The sequence below is a fragment of the Trachypithecus francoisi genome, unplaced genomic scaffold (assembly GCF_009764315.1).
Source record: "Trachypithecus francoisi isolate TF-2019V2 unplaced genomic scaffold, Tfra_2.0 Lachesis_group5, whole genome shotgun sequence".
Lineage (NCBI taxonomy): Eukaryota > Metazoa > Chordata > Mammalia > Primates > Cercopithecidae > Trachypithecus > Trachypithecus francoisi.
In genome coordinates this window covers 13138745-13151414 of record NW_022681470.1, presented here as the reverse complement: position 1 = coordinate 13151414, position 12670 = coordinate 13138745, and the positions used below count along the sequence as shown (strand labels likewise).

Genomic DNA, 12670 nt, shown 5'->3' with positions numbered 1-12670 from the left:
CCTCCCGGGTTTTTACGCCATTCTCCTGCCTCAGCCTCCCGAGTAGCTGTCTGCCCGCCACCTCGCCCGGCTAGTTTTTGTATTTTTTAGTAGAGACGGGGTTTCACTGTGTTAGCCAGGATGGTCTCGATCTCCTGACCTCGTGATCCGCCCGTCTCGGCCTCCCAAAGTGCTGGGATTACAGGCTTGAGCCACCGCGCCCGACCCATCTGCTGTCTCTTTTAACAAAATTATTTGCCAGGCATGGTGCCTCAGGCTTGTAGTCCCAGCTACTGGGAGGCTGAGGTGGGAGGATTGCTTGAGCCCATAAATTCACGGCTGCAATGAGCTATAATCCAGCCTGGGCAACAGAGTGAGATGCTGTCTCTAAAACAATTAATAAAAAAAAATCTGCATTAGCTTTTTTCTTGATTAATTTTAGACATGAGTTTCTTAGCTTCCCATATAGAGAAAAATCTAATTTTTATCCCACCATTTCCTGTGGTTACACTTTTTCACCAAAATGAAATGTTGTTTATTTATAAAGACTTTTGTAGCATTTATTTACCTACTTTTGGCTTTTCACATTATTTATATACTGCGTTTTTTTTTTTTTTTGAGACGGAGTCTGGCTCTGCCGCCCAGGCTGGAGTGCAGTGGCCGGATCTCAGCTCACTGCAAGCTCCGCCTCCTGGGTTCACGCCATTCTCCTGTCTCAGCCTCCCAAGTAGCTGGGACTACAGGCGCCCGCCTCGTCGCCCGGCTAGTTTTTTTTTTGTATTTTTTAGTAGAGACGGGGTTTCACCGTGTTAGCCAGGATGGTCTCGATCTCCTGACCTCGTGATCCGCCCGCCTTGGCCTCCCAAAGTACTGGGATTACAGGCTTGAGCCACCGCGCCCGGCCCCATTCATCTGTTGATGGACACTTAGGTTGATTCCAAACCTTGGCTATTCAGAATAGTGCTGCAGTAAACATAGGAGTGCAGATGTCTCTTCTAGATACTGGTTTTCTTTCTTTTGGATATATAACTAGCAGTGGGATTGCTGGAACATATGGCAGTTCTATTTTTAGTTTTTTGAGGAATCTCCAAACTGTTCTCCATGGTGGTTGTACTAATTTACATTCCCACCAGCAGTGTGTGAGGGTTCCCTTTTCTGTAGCATTTGTTATATAGCCTCTCTTTTGGATAAAAGCCCTTTTGACTGGGGTGATGTGATATCTCATTGTAGTTTTGATTTGCAATTCTCTGATGATGAGTGATGTTGAGTACCTTTTCATATACCTGCTTGCCATTTGTATGCCTGCCTTTGAGAAATGTCTATTCAGATCTTTTGCCCATTTCTTAATCGGATTATTAGATGTTTTTCCTATTGAATTGTTTGAGCTCCTTATTATATTCTGGTTATTAATCCCTTACTAGATGAGTAGTTTGTAAATATTTTCTCCCATTCTATGAGTTGTCTCTTCACTTTGTTGATTGATTATTTATTTATTTATTTTCTTTTGAGATGCTCTGTCTCCAGGCTGGAGTGCAATAGCCGCCATCTTGGCTCACTGCAACCTCCGCCTCCCTGGCTCAAGGGATTCTTTTGCCTTAGCCTTCGGAGTAGCTGGGACTACAGGCGTGCGCCGCCACGTGCAGCTAATTTTTGTATTTTTAGTGGAGACGGAGTTTCACCGCGTTGGCCAGGATGGTCTCAATCTCTGTTTTTTGTTTTGTTTTGTTTTGTTTTTTTGAGACAAAGTCTCGCTCTGTCGCCCAGGCTGGAGTGCAGTGGCGCGATCTTGGCTCACTGCAAGCTCCGCCTCCGGGGTTCACGCCATTGTCCTGCTTCAGCCTCCTGTGCAGCTGGGACTACAGGCGCCCGCCACCACGCCCGGCTAATTTTTTGTAATTTTTAGTGGAGATGGGTTTTCACCGCGGTGCTAGCCAGGATGGTCTCGATCTCCTGATCTCGTGATCCGCCCACCTTGGCTTTCCAAAGTGCAGGGATTACAGGCGTGAGCCACCGCGCCTGGCACTTTGATTGTTTCTTTCGCTATGCAGAAACTTTGTGTTGGATTAATTATTTTTAATTCTTGTGATGTCAGTGAAGTTGGGACTGATTGTGATGGCTTTTCATGTGGCTTGAGTCCATGGAGAATAGGAAACAAATTAGGCCGACCAGAGTAATCAGGTTTGTGTGACAGCTTTATTTATCATTGTAAATTAATAAACCTGTGTGCTAGTGTCTGGTTCAGTCTTTTGTGCATTTGGAATTTTTAAAGTGAGGCTATCAGGGTTTGTTCACCCTGGATGTAGAAAGCAAAAATCTGGATCTTACACATTCCTGGGATCTGACTAGTGAGGTAGGTAGGCCTGCCCTTATACAACACTTCTGTCCACTCTCTCATTCATACTGGTTTCTGTACTTGCTCCTCTGTCATTAATGTACTGGCCCCTGGGCAAAAGCTTGCTAAACCATAGATGTTCTTCGTCAGACTTAGAGCTAATCACAGTTGAATGCTAGCTTTGCTCCTTCCGTCTGCTTTAGCTTGAAAAATGACTTGTGCTTTACAGTGTGAGAGAATGGCCTTACTTTGTGCATTCTTTGTAGCATCCATCAGTTCAGCCTATTCTGATAGTTTCTATGATGATAACATTACTTGTACTTTTTTTTTTCTTTTGAGATGGAGTTTTGCTGTTGTCGCCCAGACTGGAGTACAATGGCGCGATCTTGGCTCACTGGGTTCCAAGTGAGTTCCACCTACACCTCCTGGGTTCCAGCAGTTCTCCTACCTCAGCCTCCCGAGTAGCTGGGATTACAGGCACCCGCCACCATGCCCGGCTAATTTTTCTATTTTTAGTAGAGACAGGGTTTCGCCGTGTTGATCAGGCTGGTCTTGCACTCCTGACCTCAGGTGATCCACCCGACTTGGCCTCCCTAAGTGCTGGGAATATAGGTGTGAGCTGCTGTGCCCGGGTACTGGAAAATGTTTTCTTTTAATGAGAGCATTTATACCATTTATGTTTTATTTAATTATTGATAATTTGGGTTTATATCTCTCATCTTACTACTTACTTTTTGTTTGTTTTGCTGATGTTCTGTTCCTTTTTTTCTTCTTTTTCTCCCTTCATTGGATGACGATGATGATTATTATTATTTTTGTTTTGTTTTGTTTTTTGTTTTGAGACAGTGTCTTAATCCATTGCCCAGGCTGGAGTGCAGTAGTGCTATCTGCAACTTCAACCTCCTGGGTTGAAGTGGTCCTCCCACCTCAGCCTTCCAAGTAGCTGGAACTGCAGGTGCACACCACCACACCAGGCTTGTTTTTGTAGTTTTTGTAGAGACGTGGTTTCACTGTGTTACCTAGGCTGATCTCGAACTCCTGAGCTCAAGCAATCAGCCAGCCTCGGCTTCCCAAAGTGCTGGGATCACAGGCGTGAGCTCTGGTGCCCAGCCACTATTTCTTCTCTTTTTTTGTTTTTTGAGACAGAGTCTCCCCCTGTCACTCAGGCTGGAGTGCAGTGGCTCAACCTTGGCTCACTGCAACCTCCATACCCCAGGCTCAAGCAATCCTCCCGCCCCAGCCTTCTAGGTAGCTGGGATCACAGGCACGCACCACCATGCCCAGCTATTTTTTTGTGTTTTTAGTAGAGACAGGGTTTTGCCATGTTGCCTAGGCTGGTCTCGAACTCCTAAGCTCAAGCAATCCACCCGCCTTCGCCTCCCAAAGTGCTGGGATTACAGGCATGAGCCACCAAGCCTAGAGATGATTATTTTTATCTTATGTTTCTTCTGTATTAGTTTGGTAGTTGTGGTGGTATGATATATATTGGTTTTTGTTCTTGGTTCCTGGTTCTTAGCTCCCATACCTCTTGTTACAGTCTTTTGTTATAATGTTGGTGTGTCTGGCCTCAGGAAACAGGATCTCTTTCCTGCCCTCCATTCTCCTGCCCCAAGGCAGATCTCTAATCGTCTTCCACCATTCCAATTGTGGGTCATTAAGTCCCTCCTGGAGAGGCTCTCACCCCTCTACACTAGAGGCAGGAATGCTGATGTCTTTGAACTTCTAGATAGCTGAATCTGTGAAGGTTCTTGCACCCATGGAGGGCTTGGAAGCTCCACAGCCCTTCTGCCGTACCTTGCCTTAGCACACCTCTTCATCTAGATTCTTTCAATATTTTTTATAATAAACCTGTAAAGGTAAGTGTTTTCCTGAGTTCTGTGAGCCACTCCAGGAAATTAATCAAATACGAAGAGGGGGTGGTTGGAACCCCAGCTGTTTGAAGCTGGTGGGTCAGAAGTTCCAGATGCCCAGACTGGTGGCTGGGGGTCTGATACTATGTCCAGTCAGATAGCGTCAGAATTGAATTGGTGGACACCCAGGTGGCATCCACTGGTGTGTGGGGAAAACCCCCACACATTCGGTCACAGAAGTCATCTTCTGTGTTGATTGTTGTAGTGTGAGAAGTGGTGTAGCAGAGGAAAGACATGGTTTGGAGAGAGTTTTAACTTACACAGTAGTTATTCGTTTTTCATTTTTCCTTACACAGCAGTTAATTTTGTATTATTTTGAGGTAAGTCTAGAGATTAAAATATGTATCTGCAGTTTACAGAAATCTAGTCTAATAATTATACCTCCTTTTGGACCCGTGAAAGACCTTATAACACACCATTTATCACCTTCCTAACTCATGTGTGACATTTTAACCAATGTTTATTTTAAACCCAAAGAACTGATATTATTACTTTATATTGTCTATATTAATTTAACTTTACCCATGTATTTACCCTTTTCTTGCCTTTTATCTCCCCACCCTCTGTATCTTTAGGCTTCTATCTGGGATCATTTTCTTTTTCCTTGAAGACTACTTTTATTGGGTTTTTCTTTGCTGAAATTGAAGGAAAACATTATTTTTCCTTCTTTTTTGGAATTCTTTTCTTTTGGAGATGGAATTTTGCTCTTGTTGCCCAGGCTGGAGTGCAGTGGCACGATCTCTGCTCACTGCAACCTCTGCCTACTGGGTTCAAGCGTTTCCTGCCTCAGCCTCCGGAGTAGCTGGGATTGCTGTCATGCGTCACCACGCCTGGCTAATTTTGTATTTTTAGTAGAGTTGAGGTGTCTTCATGTTGGTCAGGCCAGTCTCGAATTCCTGACCTCAGGTGATCCACCTACTTTGGCCTTCAAAGTGCTGGGATTACAGGTGTGAGCCACTGTGCCTGGGCTTTTTTTTTTTTTGAAAGTTTTATTGTAGCTACATACATAACATAAAGTTTGCCATTTTAACCACTTTTTAATTTAACATTTTAAATTGTGGTAAAATATACGTAACATAAAATTTACCATCTGAACCAGTTTTGAATGTACAGTTTAGTAGTAACTACCCTATCTCATGTAAGTGGAATATGGTGTTTGTCCTTTTGTGGTGGCTTATTTCTCTTAGTGTAATGTCCTCAAGGGTCAAGCTTGTTTAGTGTGCTCAATAAATTTTAGCCATTCTTGTTTTCTGGAGTGGTGGTTTTTGTTGCCTTTTTCACCCAGACATGCTATGGCATTTGCTGATTGAAGTCCTGAGTGTAAGGCTAACTCGGCCATTCCCTCCTCCTCAAGTGGTATCTGCGTGATACGGTTTCCACTGCAAATTGGTATTTGCTTGCAGAAAAATGGAGCATTGCCTGTATCATCATCTGTTACTCATTTGGTTTTTCTTGTTCTGCTAGGACCCTGGTTAGGAGTAGAATGGGACAATCCCGAGAGAGGAAAGCATGATGGGAGCCACGAAGGGACTGTGTATTTTAAATGCAGGTAACTTTTCATTATGAATCAGCATGGTCATTTAGTCAAGATTATATTTAATACTTGAATAAGGAGGGATGGAGAGGAAGAAACGTTTGGCTCATGGAGTAGTTATATTATGGAATTTGTTGTATTCCAAAAAGGCAGTTATTTTATTTGTGACTTAATTGCTGCTGTTTGTAGAATTGTAGAATTTTTCTCGTTTTTAAAAAAAACTGACTCTTTTTTTTTTTTTTTTTTTGAGACGGAGTCTCGCTCTGTCGCCCAGGCTGGAGTGCAGTGGCCGGATCTCAGCTCACTGCAAGCTCCGCCTCCCAGGATCACGCTATTCTCCTGGCTCAGCCTCCTGAGTAGCTGGGACTACAGGCGCCCGCCACCTCGCCTGGCTAGTTTTTTGTATTTTTTAGTAGAGACGGGGTTTCACCGTGTTAGCCAGGATGGTCTCGATCTCCTGACCTCGTGATCCACCCGTTTTGGCCTCCCAAAGTGCTGGGATTACAGGCTTGAGCCACTGTGCCCGGCCTACTTCTGACTCTTGACCTTATGGGTGGCGTTGCTTTCTATGTCCTTTATTTTTTTTTTTATTTTTATTTTTTTTGGTGACACTCCTTTAAATTGGATAAATGTAAACCTTTCTGGCTCATTACCAATTTATAATCCAGTAAGTAAATAATAGAAAAGAGAAATAGCCTAGATATCCAGTAAGAAGGAATTGATTATCCAAAATATAGAACATCTAAATAGTGAAATGCTGAGCCACCATTAAAAAAATTTATTATCATAGGAAGAGTTACACGTCACATTGCACTTCTTTTTCTTTTCCTTCCTTTTTTTTTTTTTTTTTGAGACGGAGTCTTGCTCTATCCCGGGCTGGAGTGCAGTGGCCGGATCTCAGCTCACTGCAAGCTCCGCCTCCCAGGTTTACGCCATTCTCCTGCCTCAGCCTCTGGAGTAGCTGGGACTACAGGCGCCCGCCACCACGCCCAGCTAGTTTTTTTTTTTTTTTTTTAATTATTATTATACTTTAAGTTCTAGGGTACATGTGCATAACGTGCAGGTTTGTTACATATGTATACTTGTGCCATGTTGGTGTGCTGCACCCATCAACTCATCAGCACCCATCAATTCGTCATTTATATCAGGTATAACTCCCAATGCAATCCCTCCCCCCTCCCCCCACCCCATGATAGGCCCCGGTGTGTGATGTTCCCCTTCCCGAGTCCAAGTGATCTCATTGTTCAGTTCCCACCTATGAGTGAGAACATGCGGTGTTTGGTTTTCTGTTCTTGTGATAGTTTGCTAAGAATGATGGTTTCCAGCTGCATCCATGTCCCTACAGAGGATGCAAACTCATCCTTTTTTATGGCTGCATAGTATTCCATGGTGTATATGTGCCACATTTTCTTAATCCAGTCTGTCACAGATGGACATTTGGGTTGATTCCAAGTCTTTGCTATTGTGAATAGTGCCGCAATAAACATACGTGTGCATGTGTCTTTATAGCAGCATGATTTATAATCCTTTCGGTATATACCCAGTAGTGGGATGGCTGGGTCATATGGTACATCTAGTTCTAGATCCTTGAGGAATTGCCATACTCTTTTCCATAATGGTTGAACTAGTTTACAATCCCACCAACAGTGTAAAAGTGTTCCTATTTCTCCACATCCTCTCCAGCACCTGTTGTTTCCTGACTTTTTAATGATTGACATTCTAACTGGTGTGAGATGGTATCTCATTGTGGTTTTGATTTGCATTTCTCTGATGGCGAGTGATGATGAGCATTTTTTCATGTGTCTGTTGGCTGTATGAATGTCTTCTTTTGAGAAATGTCTGTTCATATCCTTTGCCCACTTTTTGATGGGGTTGTTTGTTTTTTTTCTTGTAAATTTGTTTGAGTTCTTTGTAGGTTCTGGATATCAGCCCTTTGTCAGATAAGTAGATTGCAAAAATTTTCTCCCATTCTGTAGGTTGCCTGTTGACTCTGATGGTAGTTTCTTTTGCTGCGCAGAAGCTCTTTAGTTTAATTAGATCCCATTTGTCAATTTTGGCTTTTGCTGCCGTTGCTTTTGGTGTTTTAGACATGAAGTCCTTGCCCATGCCTATGTCCTGAATGGTACTACCTAGATTTTCTTCTAGGGTTTTTATGGTATTAGGTCTAACATTTAAGTCTCTAATCCATCTTGAATTAATTTTCGTATAAGGAGTAAGGAAAGGATCCAGTTTCAGCTTTCTACTTATGGCTAGCCAATTTTCCCAGCATCATTTATTAAATAGGGAATCCTTTCCCCATTTCTTGTTTCTCTCAGGTTTGTCTAAGATCAGATGGCTGTAGATGTGTGGTATTATTTCTGAGGACTGTGTTCTGTTCCATTGGTCTATATCTCTGTTTTGGTACCAGTACCATGCTGTTTTGGTTACTATAGTTTTTTGTATTTTTTAGTAGAGACGGGGTTTCACCGTGTTAGCCAGGATGGTCTCGATTTCCTGACCTCGTGATCCGCCCGTCTTGGCCTCCCAAAGTGCTGGGATTACAGGCTTGAGCCACCGCGCCTGGCCCCCCTTTTTTTTTTTTGAGAGGGAGTCTCACTCTGTCACCCAGGCTGGAGTGCAGAGGTGCAATCTCAGCTCACTGCGAGCTCCGCCTCCCGGATTCATGCCTCAGCCTCCTGAGTAGCTGGGACTACAGATGCCCACCACCACGCCCGGCTAATTTTTTAGTAGAGACAGTGTTTCACCATGTTAGCCAGGATGGTCTTGATCTCCTGACCTCGTGATCTGCCCACCTAGGTCTCCCAAAATTCTGGGATTACAGGCGTGAGCCACCGCACCCAGCCTCTTGTTTTTCTTTTTCTTTTTTCTTTTTTTTTTGAGATGGAGACTTGCTCTGTTCCCCAGCTGGAATGCAGTGGCATAATCTCCGCTCACTGCAACCTCTGCCTCCCAGGTACAAGCGATTCTCCTGCCTCAGCCTCCTGAGTAGCTGGAATTACAGGTGCCCACCACCATGCCCGGCTAATTTCTGTACTTTTAGTAGAGACAAGGTTTCACCATATTGGCCAGGCTGGTCTTGAACTCCTGACCTTGTGATCCGCCCGCTTTGGCCTCCCAGAGTGCTGGGATTACACGCCTAGCCCATCACATTGCATTTCTATTAATATTTTTGATTACCTGATGTCAGAAAAACTGCATGAAGCTCTGAAAAGGGTGCTGAGAGCCTTCAGGCAGAGCCTATCTTCTGAATTTTTGTTGTTGTTGTTGATGTTTATTAGTTTTCAATTTCTCAAAAGGATCTTTCCCTAGTAAGCTGTTTTTCCTTAAGTGTGGTACAGTGAACACAATACTGCCCTAGAAATCAGGAGGCTTCTAGTCTATTTTTAACAATCTTATTGTTTGTTTGTTTGGTTTATTTATTTTTTGAGACATTGTCTGGCCCAGACTGGAATGCAGTGGCATGATCATGGCTTACTGTCACCCTGAACCCCTGGGCTCAAGTGATCTTTCTGCCTCAGCCTCCTGAGTAGCTGGGACTACAGGCACGCACCAGCACACCCAGCTAATTAAAAAAACAAAACAAAACAAAAAATTATCGAGATGAAGTTTTTCTGTGTTGCTCAGGCTGGTCTCAAACTCCTGACCTCAAGCGATCCTCCCACCTCCGCTTCTCAAAGATTACAGGTGCAAGCCATTGCACCATCCCGCTTTTAACAGTCTTTATGGTGCCAAACAAGACAAGTTTACTAACCTTTAAAATGAAGGTCAGAATTAGATAACCGCACAGCATATCTCCTGGTCCACTATTCCATAATTTTAGAAAGTCAGGATGTTCTTAAAAGGCCAACTCTGCTTGTAGACTTGTAGACTTGCCATCTCTGAATTTGTTCAGAGCTGTTCAGGTTATGTGTTTCGGGAGAAATATTTTAGCCAGGCTTACGGATTCCTTAGGTACCTGGACTATGAGCTAACAAACCCTCCTGTGAAAAGACCTTTTTTTTTTTTTTTTTTGAGATAGGGTCTCACTCTGTCACCAAGGCTGGAGTGCAATGGCATGATCTTGGCTCACTGCAACCTCCACCTCCCTGATTCAAGCAATTCACCTGTCTCAGCCTCCTGAGTAGCTGGGATTCGCTACCATGTCTGGCTAATTTTTTTGTATTTTTAGTAGAAATGGGGATTTCACCAGGTTGGCCAGACTGTTTTCAAACTCCCGACCTCAGGCAATCCACTGGCCTCGGCCTCCCAAAGTGCTGGGATTACAGGTGTGAGTCACCACCCCCTGCAAAAGGACTTTTTATTTGGAACTTACCCCAGCCTACTTCCTTCTTCTAAAAGCTTGCCCAAATTGTTCATAATTTTATGGTCTTTAATGGTCTCTGAATACAGTGATATTTTCAAAGTCTTGGTTACCCTGAGCAGAAAAATCCAGAATTGCTTCAAGTCCTGGGTGATGCACGATTTGTCCTGAAATGCTGATGGGGGTCCTTGGTTCAGGGATATTGACTCAGTATAGTCATGCATTGCTTAATGAAGGGGATGCGTTCTGAGAAATGCCTGTTAGGTGGTTTCGTCATTGTGTGAACATCATAGTGTATTTACACAAACCTAGATGGTGTAGCCTACTACACACCTAGGCTACTGTATGGCGTAGTCTATTGCTTTTAGGCTATAACCTGTACAGCATGTTACTGTGCTGAATACTGTAGGCAATTGTAACATAATGGTAAGTATCTAAACATAGAAAAGGTACAGTAAAAATACAAAATTGGCTGGGTGCGTTGGCTTACGCCTGTTATCCCAGCGCTTTGGGAGGCCAAGGCAGGTGAATCACGAGGTGAAGAGTTCAAGACCAGCCTGACCAATATGATGAAACCCCGTCTCTACTGAAAATATAAAAATTAACAAGGCGTGGTGGCAGGTGCCTGTAGTCCCAGCTACTTGGGTGGCTGAGGCAGGAGAATCGCTTGAATCTGGGAGGTGGAAGTTGCGGTGAGCCGAGATTGCGCCACTGTACTCCAGCCTGGGTGATAGAGCGAGACTTCGTCTCAAAAAAAGAAAAAAATTAAGCAGTATGGGGTGTTATGGGTGGTATGTGCCTGTTAGTCCCAGGTACTCGGGCGGCTGAGGCAGGAGAATCGCTTGAACCTGGGAGGCAGAGGTTGCAGTGAGCCGAGATCGCGCCACTGCACTCCAGCCTGGGTGACAGAGCGAGACTCCGTCTCAAAAAAAAAAAAAAAATTAAGCCTTGTGGAGTGGTATGGGTGGTATGTGCCTGTTAGTCCCAGCTACTTGGGAGGCTGAGTCATTAGGATTGCTTAAGCCCAGGAGTTTCAAGACCAGTCTAGACAACACAATGAGATCTCATCATTAAAAAAAAAAAAAAAAAGATAGAAAATGGTATGCCTACACAAGGCACTTAGCGTGAATGGACCTTGTAGGACTGGAAGCTGCTCTGGGTGAGTGAGTGAATGGTGAGTGAATGTGAAGGCTGGGACATTCTTGACCCTACTGTAGACTTTAGAAACACTGTAGCTTTAAGCTAAACTAAACTTAGAAGTCTTTTCTTTCTTTAATAGTAAATTAACCTTAGCTTCCTGTAACTTTTTTATTTTATAAACTTCAAATTTTTTTTTTTTTTTGAGGTGGGGATGGATTCTTGCTCTGTCATCCAGGCTGGAGTGCAGTGGCATAATCCTGGCTCACTGCACTGCCCGAGTTCCAACGATTCTCTTGCCTCAGCCTCCAGAGTAGCTGGGATTACAGGCATGCGCCACCACACCTGGCCAATTTTTGTATTTGTAGTAGAGATGGGATTTCACCATGTTGGCCAGACTGGTTTCGAACTCCTGACCTCGTGATTCACCTTCCTCAGCCTCCCAAAGGACTGGGATTATAGGCATAAGCCACCATGCCTGGTACTTTTTTAAAATTTAATTTAATTTTTTTTTTTTTTGAGACGGAGTCTCACTCTGTCACCCAGGCTGGGGTGCAGTGGCACGATCTCGGCTCACTGCAACCTCTGCCTCCCAGGTTCAAGCGATTCTCCTGCCTCAGTCTCCCAAGTAGCTGGGACTACAGGTGCATGTCACCATGCCCGGCTAATTTTTGTATTTTTAGTAGAGGCGAGGTGTCGCCATGTTGACCATTCTGATCTCAAACTCCTGATCTCAGGTGATCCGCCCACCTTGGCTTCCCAAAGTGCTGGGATTATAGGCATGAGCCACTGTACTGGACCTGAACCTTCTTCCAGAATACCTCCTGAAGGACTTGCCTGAGGGTAGTAGTTACAGTTAACTTTTTTTTTTTTTTTTTTTTTGAGACGGAGTCTCGCTCTGCCGCCCAGGCTGGAGTGCAATGGCCGGATCTCAGCTCACTGCAAGCTCCGCCTCCCGGGTTTATGCCATTCTCCTGCCTCAGCCTCCCGAGTAGCTGGGACTACAGGCGCCCGCCACATCGCCCGGCTAGTTTTTTGTATTTTTAGTAGAGACGGGGTTTCACCATGTTAGCCAGGATGGTCTCGATCTCCTGACCTCGTGATCCGCCCGTCTCGGCCTCCCAAAGTGTTGGGATTACAGGCATGACCCATCGCTCCTGACCTTTGTTTTTTTTTTTTTTTAAATAAGTAGAAGGAGTTTACTGGGTGCAGCGACTCATGCCTGTAATCCCAGCACTTTGGGAGGCTGAGGCAGGAAGATCACCTGAGGTCAAGAGTTTGAGACCAGCCTGGCCAACATGGTGAAACCTCGTTTCTACTAAAAACAGAAAAAATTAGCTGGGCATGGTGGCACGCACCTATAATCCCAGCTACTGGGAAGGTTGAGGCATGAGAATCACTTGAACCTGGAAGGTGGAGGTTGCAGTAAGCTGAGATCGCACCATTGCACTCCAGCTTGGTCGGCAGAGTGAAACTGT

General features: G+C 44.4%; 1 protein-coding gene across 12 annotated transcripts in view; it reads left to right on the top strand.

Annotated features, from left to right (window-relative positions):
• The window catches only part of TBCE (tubulin folding cofactor E), a 92276-nt gene that overhangs the window by 29555 nt on the left and 50051 nt on the right, over positions 1-12670 (top strand). For 11 of the 12 annotated variants that reach the window (XR_004434427.1, XM_033200300.1, XM_033200306.1 and 8 more), the window contains one exon: positions 5686-5770. The exons of the other annotated variant lie outside the window; for it this stretch is intronic. Coding sequence is in view for 9 of the 11 variants with exons in the window: in XM_033200300.1 (XP_033056191.1) it covers positions 5686-5770 (85 nt within the window). In the remaining 2 variants the exon portion in view is untranslated. The remainder of the gene's footprint in view (positions 1-5685; positions 5771-12670) is intronic. 12 annotated transcript variants of the gene reach the window in all.